We start from the raw sequence: 24,073 nt of genomic DNA on the forward strand, positions 1-24,073 counted from the left end.
ATGTAATATATACACATATACATAATGTACAGAAAACCCATAATCGTTGGGTTAAAATGTCCGTCATGTCTAATTATACAATGTATGTGTAAAACGAGATAAGATAAGAAATATAAAAAATGAAGATTAACCGACCTTCGAACGTAAGTTGAAATGATGATTGAAAATGTAAGAAAGCAATGTATTTAAATACTTATAAAAATGAAAAAAAAATCTATGTAAATGTGTTAAAAAATAACAAAATTTTGTCTTCTTATTGTATCTTAATAATTAACTTAAAAAGATACGCGTTACAAATACACTATAATTATAGATGATCGAATCTAAGTACAAATCCAAAATTGGACACAATTCGTTTTATCCGTTAACGTGATCCTAAATTTTATTTCGACTCATTTAATGTTTATCCTACTGTTCCGTTTTTTAATTTTATATTTTATTTATCTTAATTTTTTCAATAATTATCTTATAATTTTCAGTATCATATATCTAATTTCTTCAAAGATTCATCACGTATTTACAGAAAATATACCAATTATTAACTTTGACAAATATTTGTGTTTAAGGCTGATATTGCTTGTCCAACAATTAAAAAGAAATATCACTAATGCAAAGAATATTAAAATCAATGACGTGTTTGATCTTATTTATAATAATTTAAATGTCATTGTTTTAGCTATACAATATCGACATAAAAATATTAAAAACTGTTACGGCAAAATAATCTTATTTTATTACAGCACATCACATAAAGCCAGATTTTCATCATTCGTCGCTAGCGATCGTTCGATTTATAAATTTCCATTCGATTTTTCCTCATATATTCCACTAAAGATATAGCAATTATATGACAATACGACTTATTCGATAAGAGCGCATGTCATTAAAAGTCGTACCCCAGATTAAACAATAGTAACGTAAATTGTTTTACATCATCAAAGAACATCAGAATTTAATCCTAGAACCACTTGAATTATCATTCCTACTGCTCTTAAGTCTCGCGTTCTTTTTTCACCTTGAGACCTGTACTCACAGTGTCATCGCCAAGGATTGTCGCTATCTCACCCTGCATAAAGGCCCAAGGAACCGAACTATTAGCCAGAGGACACTTTTCACCACTCGGACAATAAACCTATAAAATATATAATTGTAAGTTAGTTTAATTATTTAGCAACAAATTCAAAATTGATTGTTCACTGGCTAGAGCCATGTTCCAGACTTTAGAAACTTACATAAAGGCAAATTCAATATATAAATAATGGATGTAAATTAAAAATTTGCTTAAGCAAAAAATGATTACTGAAATATTATTCTATGATATTATTTATTGAGTTGTATAATTTTAAGATCGTCTTACAGATATCAACAAACAAACTTAATACGCGAAAGCTCATTTTACAAATACAATCTTACAGATTTTTCCAGAAATTAAAATTTAATGATAATTACTAAAAGCAAAAAATCTAGTTGCACCAAAATAAAAAATTTAAATTTAAATATATTTACTTCTGAACCGGCACCCTGGCGCTTGATACTGTCTCGGCTGCAAGGGAAACAAAATTTGTGATGTGGCACACTTGGACACTGTACGAAATGCGTATCTTCGAGACGTTCCTGACAGAGCGTACACTTAAGAGTAGGAGCAGCAGTTGGTTCAACTCCAGCCGACTGTGCTACCGCACCTTCGGATGACGTTGTTACTGTTGTCGAAGATACGTGACGCGAGCCGCTTGACCTTCTGCCCGAAGAACCTATAACATCCACAAAAACTATTCCAATTACACTTTTATGTTACACGCCATTATTCCGTGTCCCTAAATTATACAATTATCTATTGTTACAATTCTTTTCTACAAACAAATATGTCATAAAAAATATCTTGACCCAGATAATTAAAACGTACACTGTTACTAAATTAATTTTAAAACTATTTACAAGTCTAAAGTATTTACAACAATTTATTTCTTGTAAATTGAAAAAAAGTGTAAATTTTAAATAATAAATTTTATTTCACAACACTACAAGTGAAAAACTTTTTTTTATATTTTAATTATGTTTAAATAGCAACTTTAGTTCCTCAAGATTTAACGGATATTTTATGTCATCATATAAGATTAAAAAATCTATTATATACTTGAATTTTGGTATTATGTTACGTAAAGATATTAAAAAATACTTATACTGAAAATACGAATATTAAACAAATTTGTTTATAAAACGATCAATAATTTAAAATTATTCAAGTTTTCTTGCAAACCTATCTTAAAAATATAAGTTCGACGAGACGGATTTTTGTTAAATACAATATTCTGAATAATACAGCATCATATTATTAGAAAACTCTGTTAACATCACCTTAGATTTCTAATTTATATCGTAATTGCGATATTAAACATTTGAAATATTCTTTTTTGTTTTAATTTAAAAATGATTTAACTACACTATTTATCGAAATTAAATGAGTTTACAATTTTTTTATAGTTATACTGGAAGAAAAAAAACGAAAAAGAAAATCACCTGAGCTATTAGGACTATGCTGTGAGCCTCTGGATGCACTTCGCTGTTGTGCATTCGCGGCAGTCGTCGGCGGACTTCGACTGGTTGGGCTTGGATTATTCGGTGGCTGTGGTATCGGCTCTGGAGATGTTAGGTTATCGGCAACGGACATCAATGCAGCCATCGGCGACGGACCACTTCCTGTACCCTTAAATATTCAATATTTCATTTAGGCATTTACAAGGTATTTGAGCATTTTTTTAAATTTCTAAAAAATACTTATGTATATATTCCCTTATTCTTCTTGATATTATATTATTAATACAATTTCTAAATATTTTAATTTAATATTCTAATTTAATGTTAAAAGAAAAAAGTAAAGTGCCAATATATAAAATACACATGTACAAATATATTATTTATTTTATCAAAAATTATAATCATAAATATTAATATTTTAATAGTAATTATTAATTAAAACATTTTTTGATACACAAGTTGACAGTTCTTTCATTTTATACTTCAACAGATATAATTTAACTAATAACATTACTATCCTCTTGTAATCCCAAGTAAAAGATTAAAATAATTTAATTACAAATAGCAATATACACAATTAAAATTCATTTTTAAATCGGATAAAACACTTAAGTTTAAACAATAACTAAAATTCATTACTCTATCTAAACATTGTCAAATATAATCATATAAATAAATATTGAAAATAAATAAAAAACTGAAGGAAGTCACGAGATACTAGCAAATAAAAACAAGAAATCGTCAGTATATTAAAAATTTCTATCGAAAATATGAACAATAACTTATTATTCCATTGTAATAAACTCATAAAGATTCAACACAAAAAATATAACAATCAAAACTTGGCATTGAAAATAAAATAATACAAATAGTGCAATAAAAACAGACATCACGCACTTACATGGTCATTGGTACTCATTACACTCTTACTTAGCGAATATGCCATAGTATTTTCCTATATTTTTCCGTATTTGTTATCGGATTCTCATTCTCATCTCTTCTCTTCGAAAATATAAAAAGAATATCGATTGTATGCTTTAAATGTCTTTCTGTTGTCTTTTGCTGTTATCTTTCCATAAGTCATCACTCACGAATTGACACTTTTAAGTACATTACGTAGGATTCATGTATAAACTTGACAGTAATACTAGTTATCAATACAAGGTTGAAAGGGAAGAAAGGCGCATAGTTTGATCGAATGTCCAATGTGTGCACCAAAGATGATCACATTACATAAGAAACTTGCAATTGTTCTCTTCAATAATTTTCATGCTTTTACATAAGAATTACACATACATTATTTCTCCACGATGGTAAACGTCAAAATAAAATATGATAAATTCTTATCATTTATCAAATTTTATGCCTTTCTAAGGAATATTTTTAAATGAATATTTATACATACTAGATGGAAACTGAATTTCATCGCTCAATTTAAGACGCTATCAATAACTACAATAACTATTTAATAATTCTATTCTTTTAATCAATCTATCAATATTTATATTTTACTTATTATATTTTAAAAAGAACTGCTTAAAATAATCAAAGTAAATCTAATTAATTAATAAATCTATTTACGTTAAAATAAAGAATAGCAATCAGAGATTACATAGTGTCTGAAATGAGAATCTACACGATCAAAGAACACTTAATATAAAAACTAAACTACCAAATTATTACACTGATACACTTTGTTTCGGATTAAAATAAATATTAAACATATTAAACATACTTCATACTTTATTATTGTATTATTTAGGATTAAACTATACATTCGTATCGATAACTTAAATCGTTTCAAAATGTACATAATTTTTCAATATACTTATTCCAATTGTATATTTCTAATAATATTAGTAGAATACTAATTTACAATTAATAAAATAAATTTTTTATTCGAATCATATCTTCCAACAAAATATTTCTGTTATTAAGAAATTGATTATAGATTAAGTAGATAACGCTCATTTTAACCATATGCAATTAAATCGATTGGTGCTCAATAAAACACTGTATTAAATTCGATATATATTACCGATATTAATTACATATTGTTTGTAACAAATAATTATAATAGTATCACGTAATTTCTTTAGAAAAAAAATTATTTTTATTTTTGTTGTCTATTTATAAATAAATATATCATACATGAATTTTAAGTATCGATTTAATAGCAAAACTTGAAATAATAAGTAAATTGTTTTATAACTAGTTTTTCACGTAACGTACAAATATTTTTTTAATTTGTTGGAAGATTATAAATAAAAAATGTATGGTGAGTGAGTGAGTGAGAAAGAGAAAGAGAAAAAGAGAGAGAGAGATACGAAGAATAATGAATAATTAAAGGAAGTAGTACTTGTGTTGGACTAATTGTTTAAATTTTAATATAAGGCATAAAAAATACAAAAGATTTAAAAGCTATGAAATACCCCAAAACAATCGACATCTTTCTCTATATTACAGAAATAGAAGATATTTGAAAATTGTCGAATAAGTTCTTAACAAAATACTACTACACTACCAGCAAACTAGTTCTAACAAAATATATCTGTATTCGTACTTATAATATTTACATTACTTCAATTACTTGGACTATATATATATACAATTAATTAAAACTTACTTGATGATGATTCGACTGCTGGCTTTCTTGTGATGATTCCTGAGAAGATGGTGGCGGTGGTGGGGGTGGACTCGTTCTGGGACGAAGCGGGGAACCGCCACCATTCGTCGCTACATTAGCAGGCGCTAAGGGAATTGAAGGCCCAACGTAGGTTCCTAGAAAACAAACGAGGCCGAAGTCAGTAGTTGTTTGTATATATAAGTATTCAAGGAGTGTAAACACTTTTTAAAACCCTGTACCTGACAGTTTTTGAAACATCTAATGAAAATGAATCCCAACATCAAGTTACTATAGTATTTGCAAATAATCTTTACTATTAAAAATGAATGAACATCACTCATATTTCATTTTTATTATACATATTTTACAACTGCATAATAAACTGTAAATCATAATTCGAAATATATATGCATTTAATTGTTGTAATGGCTATATACGAAAAATCTACTGTATTAAATTGAATTCATGACTTAATTATAGAACTGTAAACTTAAAACATAATCCTATTTATCATAACTACAGCCCATTAAATATATAAGAGAAAAGAAAATTGTACAGCACTAATGACAAAGAAAAATCATGCGGCTAAAAAGCTGAAGGATGTTTTTTCAGTATCGCGTGTACGTTAAAAGAATACATTTTATTCAGAAAACTAATACGAGCAACAGAGCCTGGATATCATAATTGATATTTATCCAGTCCCAGTGTTCTGCTCTAAAATTTCGTGAGTGTGTATACAAGTCTGCATTTTTATGTGAACTCTTTAGAATCAACAACTATTAAGTTTCTATATAAAGACGAAAAGGCATCGTTAAACTATGAATGTGAAAACTATAGAGCAATCCCATTCATTACAAGTCTTATTTTTCTCTTATGGCTTTCTTTGTTATGATCGGCTACGGATACTTTACGACAAAGCAACTATTGAATACACATTTCACAAATATGAATTTGAGTAAACATTTTCAATAAATTTATGACTTTTTACGTGCAAAGTAAACTTAATCACCTGTATATATTACAAAAATGACTTACTTTTAAAAACGAATAACCATATAATCATATAAATTAATGAAACTATATATTGTATTAATTTTAATGGTTTTAAACTAACATCTTTTTATAAAAACATAAAACAATTTTAATAAACACTGATTAAAATTAAAATAGTACTTTATTTTAATTTTATTACTTAAAAGTTTTCATTCATGTTTAAAAATATTCATTTTAAAAATTAAAAAACAATAAAATAATTTTTGCGAAATAAAATCAAAGATGTTTTAGATAATTTAATCTTTTGTTGATACAATCCTTAAATTACTTTAAATTTCACAAAAGTAATCATTATTTGCTGTATTATTAAAATGACACGATCATTGAATTCTGCTTTAATTTAATTCTTTTTATACATACAGAAATGTATTAGGTGGTAATTATAAAAATATTTAAATTATAACAACACAACCTGCATTTTTATGCATAAAAATTGGTTTTTAGAATTAGATTCATTATCTTATTATAACACATTTAATAAACTGAGAAAGCCATTATGTAAATATTTCCTTATCAATACAATGCGAACACAATGATTACATTTCTACTTATTCATAGAAAATTATTTTTTCATTATACTTATTTATTCTTGTAAGTAATTCCATAAATAAATAAGAAAAGTGGACTAGCATTACATTTTTATTCACTGTTACTCATGTTTGTTCTACTTGCCTATACATTTGGTCGATTCATAAACTCAACGGAAATTTGGCTCTATTTAACGCAATTACATTTTAATTTTAGTACATATTATATTATGTATACATATTATTATTTAATATATATTATAATTTTGATTTTGTAAATGTTTGTAACTAAAAGCTTTAAAAATGTTTATTGGTATAAAAATGTTATTTTTTTATTTAAATGCTATTATTGTCAAAGATTAAAAATATTTAAAACAGGAATAACTAGTTAATAGCTGATATTGTCTTTCAGCATATGCGATAAGAGAATAAACGTTTATTATGTGCAGTTCTATCTTCAAACTACGGTACAGTAATGCGTTTGCAGATAGATTGACATTAACCGGCCTTTTCCTTCTGATTGACTCTTCTAAACCCCTCTCTCTCTCTCTCTCTCTCTCTCTCTCTCTCTCTCTCTCTCTCTCTCTTTGTCTCTCTCGTGTCTGACTATTCTAACATCGTTTACACAACTTGTACTGATGAATGTGGTGCAGCTATCAGATACATAAACTTTCTTTTTTAAGATACAATAAAGCAAACCCCCATTATTTCACCAGTGACGTCAAATTTATTTTCCCTTTTCACTTCCCTGTTCTGTTTATTTATCTGCATTTTCACTTTCTATTATACTTTTTACTTACGGCTATTTTTATTAACAATGTTATATGTACTTTTTAACTTTTTATAGTAACATAAATACAGTATTTTGATCTGATTATTAATTAATAATATTAATAAAATTATCGTGCTAAACTATAATTCTTACAAATAACATCATTTTTACGTACAATTATATAACACAAAATAATTTGATGTCATCACAAGAATATATCATATATATATACCAACTAACCTTTTAAATCTGAAAGATATTAATTTTAATTATTACTAAACTTAATTATTTACGAAAAATTTACTTTTAAAAGAATATTTTAACATTTGATGTGTAGTTTATTAAATAACAATTTAATATACAATAAAATTAACAATACAATAAAATTATTAACAAATGTTTGTGTTGTATTGCTAATTTATACTCCCTAAATAAGTATTAAACGAATTAACTTACATAAATAAATCTCTTCATACAAAAATCTAAAATGACTTAGTTTATATAATATGTATGTTACTGAATGATAATTCAATTATCATTGAAAAACCAGCATTTAGTAATCATTTCATTAAAATTCTGGATGAAACTATACGAGATAAATACATGAAAAAAGCGTCAATATGAATGATAAAAACGTCGCTGAAAAGATAAGTTAAAGTATTATAAATTTATCCAATAAATTGATAATCGTACTGATAGAAAGTAGATCCTTTAACAGTGCTAGATTAATACCATTATGATTAGACATTGTTTATATATCTAGCAACTGATTTTGTTTCGATGTAGTGGACTAAAATCAATTTTCAGTCATTTTTTGACAAACTCAAAATTTTTAGTTTTTGGAATTGCAAAACGCTCTACAAAGAATTGTCTATAGAAAGGAAAAAGAAACAAAACGATTTAGAATAGGCTCTTCTTACCTTCTTAGTAAGGCGTAAAGTTAATGCATGGTAAAGTCTCGAAAGGTAGTAAAAGCGAGAACAAACGCTCGCGCTATTTTCCGTTGAAAAGCTAGCACGCGCTGTTGACAATTTGAGCTGATGTATTATTATAGGTGACACTACAATATCTAACCATCGCGATCGACGCACATGTAGCCAATACGTCGTAGATATGGTTCGAAACAACAGAAGCAGGGAGTAAGAAGTGCAGATGGTGAATACGGATCTCCTTGCTTTTTCCCCTTCCTGCACTGGAAAATAAGACACAGCTGTGATCATGTATAGAAGAAATAACAATTATATACTTTACAAAGTGCCGAATTTTAAACGTTCTTAACTGCATATGGAGAAAACGATTTTGAATGACACAGCTACATTCACTTTAAGCAATTCTATAGTCTGTTCTTTGCATTTATTAATTTAGCTGCAGTACTGTTAACTCTTGTTTACTAATGATTTTTAACGTATAAATGTAAATGAGTTCCCTTTTAATTATTAACTGAATTAATTCATTAAATGCTTGAAAAGATTGAAATTTTCTAATATTTATTTAATGTGATAAAATTGATTTTTAAAATATAAAAGTTGTGTTAATAAAATAATTCGTTATTGAGAGTTTTTGTATATTTATGCGATAATTCGTATTACTTTATAATCAATGCATTTATAAAGTAAAAATTAGTTTATCATATCTAAAATGATAGTAAATCTTTAAAAAGCTTAAAATACCTTAACGAATATATAAGTAAATCGAAGAACAAATGTAAGGAAGATTTTTTTAAACATTACTAAGTTAACATCTTTAATATACCGATAACTACTAGCTTATAAGAAATGAAATAAAAATGTATTTTTCTAAGCCTACTGAAATTAAATAAGCATGAGCCAACTCATAACGACCTATGCAAGAGAAAAATAATTAATGTTCTTTTTATACAAGTAAAAAATAAAACATACAAATAGCTCAGAGCGGTGACGTAGTTGATTACGACCGTCGAGATTGAAAGAGAAACAAGCGAAGGGGTGGCCAGCTCGAGAACACCAATAAGCTCGGCAACGGCGCACTGGCACAACATGTGATCAGTATTTTTCCATGACTGCACACGATTGCCCTCTCACCGGAGGCGATAATTATATACACAACGGACTGTAGCTCAAGTTATATGCATTAATACGCACTGGTGAGACATAAATAGAAACCAGACACAAGAAGAACACACTAGAGCAAGAGATTCCGTTAATCCTTTTTTTGATAGAATTTTATTATGTTGAGTTTGACTTGGCTGTTAGCCCGACTTTTATTGTGTCGCTTGTCTAAGGAGTAGCCCATCGAAAATAAAATATTTTCCTACGAAATTGCATATGCCTGGAATTGCAGTTTTCTTCCTATATTCACTTAATAATTAAGATTTTCTGATATTTATTACATTGCACTTATCGATAATTTTATCGAGAATGGCTTTGGTAATTACATTACACAAGAAGGAAATATTCCATGAACAAACACAAACGAAGAAGGAAAAAAACGATAGTTTTTTAACGATAATAGGCAGCAACTGTTCTGGAATTTATCCATTTACATTAACCGATTTAAAATAGTTAAGTATTACACAAATAAAGCACGTTTGAGTTTTCGCATAACAATGAAGATTCTTATATAAATTTATCTTGTAAATGCTTTAAAGAAAGTGACTGTTGATCTATACATTTAGAAAAAATTTTTACAATCTGATCACTAAATAATCTATAGTTCCTTATAAAGTTCATGATTAACCAACCATTAATAACATTTTAGCCGATCAATTTATGGCTTTATATGTAACAGATAATAAAAAATTAATTAGTTATATCGTATTTCTTATTTTCACTGGTTTTACCTGCATTTGCCACACCTTTCACACGAATATAAGATTTATTTTAACTCTTTTTAATAGTTAATATTTTGTATACAATAAAATTTTTATAATCTTGAATATCTAATTTGAAGAAAGGAGATCTTTAAACTCCTATTTATTACTATTTTACATATATAATACAAATGAATAAATATGTTAATTCTATTTTTAATTGGTTACGGTGCAGTTTATGTATCTTTTTTATTTGCTTATTAGATAAGCAATTTCAATTATTAAAATAAATTAAGGAGCGAAAACTAGAATACCAAAACACAGTGACAAAATGCAATCAATAGTATTGAAAATAAATTAGTGCTTATAAATTGAATTGTTTAATGTATTTACATATATATATATATATATAACTCGGTATTGTTTTATAAATAAATATATCGTATAAAATATTAAATAGTAGGCTTTTATAATAATAACAGATAAATATATATTTTAAAAATTTCAAGTGTATATAACAAAAAAAAATTTATATAAGTATTTCATTACTAATAAATAGTGTATTAAAAATTATACGTGAACGATGTAAAAAATTTAGTAATTTTTTCTTGCGCCTTTACTAAAAAAAAATATTTTATAATTGAACTTCCATATTTTATTATATTTAGAATTTTAGAATTCTACAAATTTAGAAATGAATTAAACAATGTTAATAATTTTGATATTTAAATATATTAGAAAGGAAAATATTCTAATACAAAAATTTAGTCTTAAAATTTTATTACTTCAAAAATATATGGATGGGTTACATATTAACATAATGATATTAATTAACACAAAACTCAAATTATAAAAATTCAACAGATTTAAGGTACCTCAATTTTCGCGTTACAAATCAAGTAATTTTAAACAAAGCTATAAAATAATACTTACAATAAAATAAAGCTATTTTCTGTTTATTGAAATTTTTTACCAATACTTTACATGAAAAGTAGTTTCATTCTCCGCATCAATTTAATCGATTATTTATTGTACAAGAACAATTATTAAGCTATCGAATATATTTTACTCGACTCAGCAAAATAAGTAATGTTTTAAAAAAATTAATAATCACTTAATAAATTTTAATAAAGATCTTTAAAATAATGCACCTTCCTATATTTCATTTTATATTTGTAGCGGCACCCAATTCTGTAGACTGTTTCTTTTAGGCTAAGATGATGATCGAAATTTTAAAATAAAAATATGGATTCATTACCTAAATCCAGTCCAAGAATTATCGAACCAATTCATTATCTTTTAGTAAAAGTATAAAATTGGCTTAGTGTTGTACTTTACAAAAATTGTCACAAAGAAACTTAATCTTTAAAAGCATTAAATATGCATTTAAATCAGTTATATCTATGCCAAATTTTAGGTGATAACTTCATTTATTTAAACCTAATGCATAACATGACAGAAACATATTTACAAATCAAAATATTTATGAAAAATACAAAATTAGTATATTGAATATATATTTTTCGATTAATCCAATATCGAATCTGTATTATAAAATAATATAAATTAATAAATTTAATTAATTCTTAAAATCTCACAATGTTTAAATCATGATATTACATAATAGATTAATAACCAGAAATATTTCCCTTGCAGTTCACGAACGCACTTGAATTAAATATGAAAGTAAGTGGCGCTTTTAAGCTCGATATATTTATCATAACTTCAATAGGATTCAAACAGAAAATAATGTAATCGATTGTGTTAATGAATTTTTAATGAATTTTTGGGTGCCCATCAAAAATTACTCTTTACTAATCCATTTTACAATTTTACTTTAGTTTGATTCCGATCTTTTCAATCTTCGTTTTAGTCACAACACAATTTTTTTTCTTTATCTCACAGGGATAGTTTCATACATTTTGTATACATTTTTATTAATAAGAAGCCAATACGTATTTAAACCACTAAAGTCAAGAATATTCATGTGTGTATTTGCTAGTTTATTTAAAACTTGAATTAATCTTAAATATATTTAAATATCAACGATATAAGACATTTATAATACACCGCAAAATTATTCAATAAATTATTTCAACAGAAAAATAATCCGCAGTGATATTACTGAAACATATTAATGTTCTAAAAATTATTAACGTAGAACGTCGTTATCCTGATATATTGCGTAATGTACACGTATGCATGTATAAAAAACATATTTTATAAAAAGATTAAATTAATATTATCAAATTTTTATACAATATATTAAAAATACAATTGCTTATATAAAAATAATATAAAGTTCGAATTACGTATTAATAAAAGTATAAACAATGAAATTATAAAAATAATTCGTATTTATACAAAGCAAAAACTGATAGAATATCATGTCGATCTTATATTACAAGTAATGAGTTTCATGGTTTTGAAGTATAAATCCTTAATGAAGGTAAAAACTTGGCTTACAATATAACGAAAGATATGCAGGTATATATCAGTCATGAGTAAAATGATAAGCATGTACCAAAATCTACGACACTGCAGTACTTCTCGTAACTAGTAACACACATATTTAAGTAGCAGCTTACTATTGCAAATATACGCGAGGTTACTGGCAATCGGAACTGGGGTTGCAAAACATTGGAATTAGTTGCATTCTACTTTCAATCGCTTAGTTAACTAATATGAATACTGGTAAATGAAGAAAAATAGTTATTTATTTTTTAAAGCATTAGGTCTTTTAAAAGTACATATTCTATATTCCCATCTGTTTTTCTATTTGCGTTAGGTATTTCGAGAAGATACAAACAAAAATATAAATATAAAAATAAAAAAATAAAAAAATATAGAGCATTTGATTTGAATTCCTTTTGTTATTTCTTTGAATCACAGTTTTTCCCTCATCGTTGGTTCGTACATTCGATTGACTGATGAACTTTCGATTGACTGATGATAGAATGTTGTTATTTTATATTTATAAATCAATTCAGCTTGACATACAATATCATCAAAAAGAAAATACAATTAATATATAAGACATATGACCCTGACAAATGGCAAGTCATAACAAAATAATATTTATTTATTTAGCCTTTCTTAGAAGTTCATTTCTTTTCATTGATTATAAATAAGTTTTTTCTTGTAATCGTATTAATTTATTCAATTCCTACATTTTGTATATATAAATACATATAACATAATAAACATTTTTAATATGGCAATTTAAAAAAATTTATATCTGTTTTCAGAAGAAAATGCTCATGAAGTTTTAAAATCGCATTTGATATAGATTGTTTAATGCAATTAATATATATATATATATTATTAAGTTTTTCGAATTGTATTACATATTTTAATATCATTTAATATTTGTAAATTGTTAAACCAATTATGTATTTTTAGCACCATCTAATTTTCTTCATACGAACACATACCCGTGTCATTTAAAAAGTATATTAAATACGTCTATATGACATATGTTACAATAATAAAAATACCGATGATTTCATCGGTACAATAAGTTTTACGAAAGTTCTCCCATCTCATTCCGCTATTGTAACCAACGATATTTAGACTCCAACCAGTTAATTTGATTTATAATTCTTCATTATTATAATAATATTATTATTCATATACAAATATCAACACATTATTCCGAATTTATCAGCTTTTATAGAAATATAATAAAAATATTACTAAATTTAGTAGATTCTGGAATAAATAATAAAGCTATTGCAATTATGTTCAATAATACAAACTAAATTCTCTTTTTGAAAATTATAATTATTGAATTTATTTTAGTTCGATTTATATAAAAATTAGGAACTTAATTTTAATATATTTTTAAGAATATATAAAAAATTAAAAGTATTGTTTATTCAAGATGTTTTATTTTGATGATTTATGTTTAAAAAAAATAGAAAACAGACTTGAAATTATTTTTTTAAATTTTAAAAAAGCAAAAGAAGTAAAATTCAGTGCTAACATATTGAACTTTCTTATGATTTCATTATTCTGAAAATTTTATTAGTTTTAGCTCCAATACTAATACAAAGTAATAATTAATAATATTATTTAAAATACACTAAACATTTAAGAACTTTATATATGAAACGCAATTCAAATTTGTATTCAACGATATTTAACTTCAAACGTAATCCAAAAAAAATAAGTGAATATTTCGGAATGCTTATTAATTTTTACTGAAAATTTTAGATTAATAGAAAATCTTGAAAAAATATGAATAAAAACAAATTTTATGGATTAATTGGATAAAATGAATGGTTTATTATATTTAAGAACTTACGTATTAATAATCAAAAGTATTATGTAAAATAAATAAGATATATTCTACTAGATAAAGGAAAATTATGTAACTTTTCCATATAGCAACAACAATATAGAAATATATTATACAATTTGTTATATGTGAAGTAAATATATGAAAAATAAATAGAGACTATATGACATGAAAAGTAAGTTTATATAAACAACGATTAAATGCACAAGGGAAGAAATATATACAAATTCTTGCAAAATGAGACTTTATATAACACGGCATTATTACAGATTGCGCAAGCATGGAGATTTTTAATCGTGTAACTATTCCTTTTTATACAATATTTGCTTTGTTACAGGTTTGCACTTCTATTATTTATAAATTTTATTAATATTATAGTATTAATAAAAAAATTATTACACGCTAATGAGATAATTAATTTTTATATAATTATTTTATTTTATCCTGCTGCCTTCCAGTTAATTCGATATAACAATTTAAGAATGTTTTTTCTTTTAAAATTGTAATAAAAATTCTCGCTTAAAATTTTATAGAATATTTGTATTAACTTAAATGTAACTGAATACTAATTCAAATCACGTGACAATAAAGTGATAAATTTAAAATGATAATATATAAAGGCGATGACTATAAATGAATAATTATTAAAGGAAACCAAACAAATAAAAAAACATTTGTATCTATTCACATGAAAACAATTTGAAAAAAGAAATTGAATGAATTTACCTTAGTACCTACTTTCAAAGCGATCAATATCAAGGTCAAATAGTAATTTGCCAATTTATCCATGATATAAATGTTATTAATTACACTAAATAATTTTTTTGGAATCATTGTCCAAGTTTTAATTTAAAATTATAAGATGTACATATGTTAACTACTATTACTTAAAAATATCCAAATACGACAATATTTTTTTTACTTTTTCTTTATTAACAAAGTTTATGACTACAATTACATATAGACTATTATCGCTATTTTTAATTTATTTCTGACATGTTAACAAATATTTAAAATTGTCTGTAACAAATATTAAATGTAACAAATATTTAAAAGTTATAAATAATTTATGTAGAGTTAATTAAATAATTAAGTAATTAAAAAGTTATTATTGGTTATTTTGTACTTGGAATTCTTTTTTCGCTCAAGTAGAATTTGAACTTTTATTTTTAAATAAACTGTAATTTGGACTATTTCTTAACTATTATAAGTTTTAAAATAACATTTTGAACTATTTATTTTTTGGAATACATTTATCATATTTTCTAAATATTTTAATAATTAATAATACTTTTATCACATAATTATTAATAGTTTCGAATAAGCGATATATCGTTTTTATCGCAATCAAAGCAGGTCTAATATGAGGTATTGGATCTGGAATTTTTCTACCTTTCAAACAAGTGATTTAGTTTTCTTTTAAATAGTAAACAATAACATATATTTATTACAAATATTGACGTACATGAACATTAAAATTTTAGAATATATTTTATTTTTTTTAATTATAACCTTCAGGTTAAAAAAAAGTTTTATGGATATTTTGAATGTAATATTGAGAGAAGAATTATGAAAATTAGCTTCGAGATCCATCACATGATACTTTTTATCCAGGAGATTCTATTTTAATTGTAGTGCATAAAAATTGATTATGTTAGACATAACACAATAATATATATTATAATATAATATATATTAATATTTACATCTTCTTAAAAAAAAATTTAATTAAAACAAAAAAAACGTGAATATAAATACATTTTTTATTAAGATCACGCATTAATTAAAAAGCAGTCATGGATAATAAAACTAAACGAACTCAAAGAAATTGAGTCACAAGAGCTATTATAATATGCAACTGCTTTGTAACCGAGATGCATAATTCATCGAGTTTATTTCCTATAGAAATTTTCATCTACATTCATCAACGTAATGTATTACAAATTTCATTACAGGAACTGCAAGAAATGCATCCCTTTAAATCGTTTTCAATAATTCAGTAAATATTGTTAATTGATTGAGAATACATCAAATGGGAGAAATCAATGAGACCCTGTTCGTAAAAAGACATACAAAAACTGCATAGAATGCAATTTTCATAATTTTTTCAATTCACAAAAGTTTTATTCTTATAAAGACCAACACAAAGTAAACGTTAAAAACTACAGGATTAAAATAGAATATAAAATATATTATTAAATTATATGTGTATATTTTTTAACTGTAATTTCTAATTATATATTTTCAATATATTGAACTAAACTTTAAATAAATGAATATTTTAGAAAGATTTAACACAAAGCCAATGTAGATTATTACACTATTGTCCTATTTATGATTTGCTACATTTGATTAAGTTTATAATAAACTAGGAAAAAATAATTACTGTTTCACCATTTGTAGAAACATTAGTTAAGACCAATTTTACAATGTGAAAATTGTAATTACAATGTACATAAAATATTAACGAAAATTTAATTGTTAAAAATTACAAACGTTGCTTTGTTATAATTAAAAATATCTAGTATCGAAACCAAAATAAAAAACAAAATATCTAATTGATGTGATAATCAAAATGCATATTTTTTCATCTTATGAATTTGTGGTAACAATATTAATTATAAATAATAAAATCTCATGAACCAAGGAAGTTTGACAAAATTTTTAATTTAATACTGTACAATTTCGTTATGTTCTCTAAAACAGCAATGAAAATTATGCATAAATTCTATAGTATTCTATTTGTTTTTAAATAGTATGACTAATATTATCTAATTTTAAAACAAAGTACGTATTTTTATAAGTTGAAATTTCACATTTTGATATTATTGTATTATAAATTAATTTATTATTTATAAATAATATTTTATATTTAGTCATTGTTTATTAATCTTAAAATCATTTAACTAAACTCCTATAAGATATAGCGACAAAATTTAAGCAATGCAAATATTAGAGTCAATATTTACCTATTATTAATTATAATTGAGAAAAATCTTAAAAAATAAATATATAACTGCTTTCTAAAAAAACACAAAGATATTAATAATAATAAATTAATTATAAATGAATATTAAGTATAATTCTTACTTTTGATAAATCTCTACCCTTAAATAATTATTCATAGGGATAAAACAACAAGTGAGAAATTTTCTTAAACAACTAGTTTTTCAACAAGCCTAATAGAAATATAAAATAAAATAAATTACAATCGTATGTAGAAGCAATAAATGATTACTAACGACTAAGTCATAAACTAGTACGTAAACCAAGATATCAATTATAATAATGTTGCAAAAGAGAATAAAAACTTTAAAAAAGAAAAAAAGAGCGGTATAATAAAAATCATTTTTATACAAGAATATAACAAAATAGTCAAAGTTATGCAGACAAAATAAACTAATCAATAATTAAACTTGATAATTACTTGATTCTCTAAAAGCTTTTCATATTTTCACTTATTTTTTTATTTTGTAACGGTAAGGAAGGAAAAAAAAGGATATACATTTATAGTTAAAGTACAATAGAGAGAAAAATGCAGATAGGCAAAAAAGCTATACCTGAAAAGGGACTCGGAATAGCTCACTAACCTACTCAACTAATTAATGACAGAATAATATTAAAGAAAAGTTGGGAAAGTGATTTACAGTTTGCTGCAATCAACTATTTTCAATAATAATTAATATCTTAATGCCAGTATAATTTTCTTCTAGAATGTATGGATACATAAGCAGACTTTCACAAGAAGACCAATGGCTGATAATAATTGAGGCCAGGCTGCCTATTTTTAGCTTTTACAGTACTATTCAATTTTCGACTTTTATAATCTAACAAGAACATAATCAAAATAAGCTACTCATCTAGATATGCACAACTAAAAGTACAAAATCAGTGCCTCTTTAGATTATCACCGCTCCTGTCGAAACAAAAAGAGAGTTAACAAAATTATAATTAAATGTATCGACTGATAACAATTCATAATTGTTTATCTATTAATTTGATAAATTTACTCATTTTAATGCTTTTTTATAAGATACATCGCAATTTAGTTTACTATGTAATTCAATTTTATTATAATCCAACTCACTTATTTTTTTCTAGGTGTCTTTGATTTGTCTTTTATGTTCTACTAAATGTAAAATGTGAAACTACACAGATATTGATAACTTGTTACATTAATTTTTCTTTTATTATCCAAAAATTATTCTGATAAGCGTAGATCTTACACTAAATTTAATATAAAAGCTTAAACTGAGAATTTGTATCTATATTAAATTATTGATAAATGGATTTTTACTAATTATTGATCCATAAATTATAGTAAATTACCATGATAATCATCAATCTTTTACTAATTATTGATCCATAAACTATAGTAAATTACCATGATAATCATCAATCTTTGAACCGTGTAAACGTGTGTAAACGAGAAGTACCTATAAAGCTGCAATTTCATTTACATTACCAATTTTTACATTTCTTGATCTTTTGTCTTATTTGTAAACAAGAAAACAATAACTTTTGTATTTAGTATATTAGCTGATATTATGCCATATTAAATGTAACTACAAAGGAAGAAAAGTACACGTAGATCGTGCTTTTTAATCATTAAACGTTATATATTAAATCAATTAAAAACATTAACATATATTTTTATTGAAAGTAAGACTAATTATACATCTTCCCCATCCGAATATTGAATAGTTTAGGAAACAATTATTATATAAAACAATATTAAAGACTTCTGAATGTATAATCTATAGTGTAAGAAAGCGCCTTTTCTATTTTTCTGCTTCTATAAGATATTTAAAATATAAGAACAAACTTTAAAACAGTTACATTTTCAATATGTATTCTAGCTTAATGAACACAAAAGTAATATCAGGTAAATATCTTTCACTCACATTCCGCATCTCGAAATATGTGCGTACACTTCTATCTTCTTTAATATCAGTAAGAGCTCAATAGTCACACTTACGAAACGAATGTATGAACTGGGTTTATTTCAATTATTGTTTACATTAAAATCTTGATATGTATCCATGTATTATATACCTTGCTTTCTTAATAAACACGCAAAATAGGGATAATGTGCGCTATATAATTTTAATAACTTTTTGATGATGTAAGGATTTTTGTCGTTACTATGTACCTTCTAAATACAAAAGTCATTTACTTTCGTATCGTGTACTGATTTGTCTGCCATACTACACAGTGCGGTAGTACGTACACATTGTTTTCCATTTTCAATTTAACTACAATATACTAGCATATTATTCTAACTTTGGTAATGTTTACCACTATTTACTTATGTTTAATATTTCAGTGACTCATAAATATAAATTATACATTTTATCCAAATTTTTGCTTTTTTCAATCGACCCATAAATAACTATAAATTAATAATTTTGTTTTTTATAGGCTCTACCTAATTTTTAATTTTTTTACTTGAAAGTACGTGATGAAATACTTTATGTACACAAGCTTGATCTGCTATTGATGAGAAATTTAACAAAATGTTTGAAAAATAAACATTTAGTAATTAAAATTCAATGTTATAAATTTCAATGTAAAAAGGTTTAATAATTATGACAAACTTTAAGATAAACATTAAATAAGATAAAATTTAACTAAGCGGAAAAAAACTCAAAATATATAACAATATTGTGTGAATAATAATTCAGCCAGAGTACTGAACAACTACACAGTGATAAAAACGAATACTAAGAAAGGAAGAGCGACATCTACCTTTCTTTATGAAAATGTAATACTTGCTTTGACGTTTCAAGCTACTAAATTTACACGAATTTATCCAAATCTGCAATACTTATCAATATTTTGTCTTTGCAAGTTCTAAATGTTATGTTTAAATAAGATAATGAAATACTTATGATTGTACTGAATCATTTAAAGCAAATAATAGATTTTTATAGAAACAAAAACAGTGTTATCCCAAACAGACTGGGAAGAAAATTCAATTTATGTTCTGTTTTTGTAGAGTAATTGAGAGAAGTGTAATTGAGTAAATACTATTTAACGCACTTAATAATATATTAATTGACCTTATATTTATTTTTTTTTTAATCAAATGCTATAAATACAAATAAATATTTGTTTAGAAAATTGAATACTAATTTGTACCAAATAAAAAAAGTTGAAGAAAAAATCTGCCATTTAAAGATCTTCATTGTGAAAATGTAGAAACTGTAGGTTCTATAAAAATTTGCACTCATATTTATTATCAAAAGACAACATAATCCAATAGTAATTTATTAAAAAAATGATGTAAATTTGAATTTGATTGAAACCATATTCTCATTTACAAATTTACATGGTCAAGTCCATTAATTAATTTTTCTAGAAACGGGCTAAATGCCGGTGCAATTACCTGCACAAATCAAAATAAAGTGTGGGTGATAGCCAAGGAATTAAAATAAGAAATATACAACACTATGAAAAAATGAAGGAATTCAAATCTTCAGTATATTCGGAGAATAGTTACGGTTTTAATCAAATAAGTTAAAGAAGCATATTGTTTTTATTTTTACATGCATGACGTTTCAAATTGTTGGGCCATTTATTTGTAAGTAATGGTAATAATATTAAATTTAGTGAGCACTCACCGTTGGCCTTGAAAGTCGTTGCCGTTTCAAAACTGGGTGCCCTGATCGGGTGCTTGTCCTTAGCTCGTTCAACGTAACCTACAGCAAGACTCACCGCCGGTAGGGACTCGCCTCGTGTAAGCGGTGGCCTACCTGCATGCTGCTGCTGCTGTTCCTCTAACGGAAGCCGCTTCTCTGAGTGTTCATCGTCTTCCAAAGCAGAGATGCCACGTTTAAGTTGACCAATGCCGCGCCCGTGACCCAGGCTTACGTGATGCGCAACCGCTGTAAGGTGGGCGTTCGAAATACGTTGTACACCTCCTGTTCTGAGCCCGTTTCCTAGTTCATGTGCCTCATCATGCTGCTGCTGCTGGCGGCCAGTAAGTTGTTGCTGTTGTGTTTGTTGTTGCTGCTGTTGTCTTGAACTTGGGTTAAACTCGTTGATGGAATTACGATGATGAAGCTGAGGATATCCTGTAGTGGCAGAGGATATGCCATGATGTCGCGAGTGACTCTGAGCAACGGCAGCAGCAGCCGCTGCGACGCTTTGCATCGGCAAGACATCGAGTCCCGCAGCACCATTATGCTCTGCATGAGAGCTCGCACGATAAGCTTTCGTCACAGATGGTCGTGCATCCTGAAAGCCGTGAGCCTTTTTTAACTGCTTTGCAGATTCTAAGACGAGGTCGATACGGTCGGCACCTTCGTAGTTGACGCAACCCCGGCAGACCGGTTCCGAGAAATCCATTATCATGGCCCAGGGCATGCGCGGAAGGTCGCAGAGATAGCACTGCGTGCGCTTTCCCATCATTTTGAAGCCGTTGTTATAACTTCTGTGCTATCGTTATTGGAGTTGCTAATTGTCGGAGATGGTGGTCCTGTTATCAACAGCAACGCTTTAATTACCTCGCATCAAATCACACAATTCAACGAAAAAGAAAAAATATCTAAAGGGAAACTTAACTCGTTTTAATAACCAAAAATCATCCACCAAAAACTATCAGAACGCGGATATTGATCGTTATGCCTCGTTAGATTATATTCAACTACGTCGCGTGTCACATTATTATTACATTTCAAAAAGCACACCACTAATCGACGATAACAAAATCATCACTCTTTGTAGTAAATGAGCTTCGACTGTCGATTTAACGAATAACTAAAGTTCCGCGCACTGTGCGCGTACTATAGTGTACGCAATACAAATAGTTAGAGGCGTGGAAAGAGCGGTGAGCGACAGAGGAAGAGAAAAAAGAATAAAAGATAAAGATAGGCGGAGAACACGCTTCACGTCTCACACCCTAATCTCCACACGAGCATAAGCTATGAACGACTGAACTGCGATGGTCAGAACGATGAGCACTGAATAGCAGCAGCCAAGCAAGCTGCGCAGTAGAACAAGCGGGGCAGATGCGCAAATACGCGTTCAGTATAAAAGAGTATATATGAGGGGAAGGGAGAACGCGATTCGAATGATATGGCAACGCTGCAAATCATGAGCGTCTTTCCATTTCTTTTCCACTGTTCTCTTCTGAATTCGTTGATCCGATTCCACTATTTTTTTATATTACTCTTTAATTCCAAATTAGCTCTTATGGGCACTTAACTCAAATTCTTTTAATTACTCACATAAACTTTCCATTCCAACATTTTGTTATCATGGATTTATTTTAATGATGTACATTATCTTTATTTCATATTAATTTTTTTGGAGAAATAATATTTGCAAATTGCTTTTAATTGCAAAAAACACTTGTGTACTCCCAACGATTCTTTGAAGTCTCAGAATTTAAAAATATAATACGCCAGTTGTAATTTTATTAATGGAATTATTAGTGCTCTCTATGCAATTTATGTGCCACTTGGGAAAATGTATGATATAGTCCATATTACGTAAAAACGTTTCACCATAAAAAAGACAATGAATATTGTAACATAACCTTGCAAAATCTTATTATACCATAAATTCTTATTTTAAATGAGATCTGAAAATAATATAAAACTGTCTCACGCTCAATTGAATTCAAAAGGTCGGTCTACACATAGCTATAATTTTCTTTGTGAATGCTTACAGAAATCAAGGATATAAAACTGGTGCATTTTTAATGGAAAAGTGCTTGAATGAAAACGAATTTACAAAAAGTTGTTTTAACGGTAATAACAGCAGAGCAACAGTAATGAGATAAAATGTGATGGTAGAAACATATTCTTGGTGACGTATGCAGAGAATGCAGAGAATGTACATTAGAACACGGTGAGTCTGTATATAAGACGAATTGATTGGTCAACTTTCGTAGATTGCCTTTCTCTCCCTGGATCAACCAGCCAGCCAACCATGCCCATGCACTCATACATACCTAATGCGTATACTTGGCACGCAGCACCATACAGTATTCAGGGAAAAAGTATGGCGAATTGTATAACACAATATATGTATATATATATATATATATATATATATATATATATCTTTCGCAAAAATTGACCAATCGGTAACTGTAGCGTCATGCACGCAAAAGCGGTTTGCTACATCACAAAATTTCAACTACGCATGCGCTCAACAACCCATTCGTATATTTATTAAATGTTTTTTTTTATTTGTTGAGCTAATCGAGGCCGGCACTTGACTTCTCAGAAAACGAGATGAATAAGACACCATTTTGAGATTGCTGAGTTTTCTGCTCTATTAGTTTCATAAAAATCGTTTAAATATTTTATAAAATATATTTTAATAATTTTATACTATACAGACACATGATTTAACTAAAATCCATATCTTGTCTGGACATTTTTTCATGTTTAAAAAACTGTATAGTTTTACAATGACTTGGTATACTTCTTTCGATATACAGATTTTGCTTATAAATATA

The 24,073-nt window shown here is 26.5% G+C and overlaps 1 protein-coding gene across 1 annotated transcript; it reads right to left on the reverse strand.

The window, feature by feature from the left end:
- Positions 1 to 687: 687 nt before the first annotated feature.
- Positions 688 to 22,837, reverse strand: Pits (Protein interacting with Ttk69 and Sin3A). The gene is made up of 5 exons (XM_011498765.1): positions 21,225 to 22,837; positions 5,162 to 5,316; positions 2,518 to 2,704; positions 1,507 to 1,751; positions 688 to 1,132 (listed from the first exon to the last, which is right to left on the reverse strand). Exons 1-5 carry the CDS (start codon positions 22,012 to 22,014, stop codon positions 992 to 994), a joined length of 1,518 nt encoding a protein of 505 aa, XP_011497067.1. The 5' UTR covers positions 22,015 to 22,837; the 3' UTR covers positions 688 to 991.
- Positions 22,838 to 24,073: the final 1,236 nt, after the last annotated feature.

The sequence above is a fragment of the Ceratosolen solmsi genome, unplaced genomic scaffold, assembly GCF_000503995.2.
Source record: "Ceratosolen solmsi marchali unplaced genomic scaffold, CerSol_1.0 scaffold30, whole genome shotgun sequence".
Lineage (NCBI taxonomy): Eukaryota > Metazoa > Arthropoda > Insecta > Hymenoptera > Agaonidae > Ceratosolen > Ceratosolen solmsi.

Bases quoted from the DNA above. Each gene is read 5' to 3' on its own strand.
- Pits (XM_011498765.1), bottom strand. From the start codon at position 22,014: ATGATGGGAAAGCGCACGCAGTGCTATCTCTGCGACCTTCCGCGCATG. The intron at 5,317-21,224 runs GTGAGTGCTCAC...TTTGTTTTCTAG, and splicing joins AACGACTTTCAAGGCCAACG to GAACCTACGTTGGGCCTTCA. The intron at 1,133-1,506 runs GTAAATATATTT...TATATTTTATAG, and splicing joins GCCAGGGTGCCGGTTCAGAA to GTTTATTGTCCGAGTGGTGA.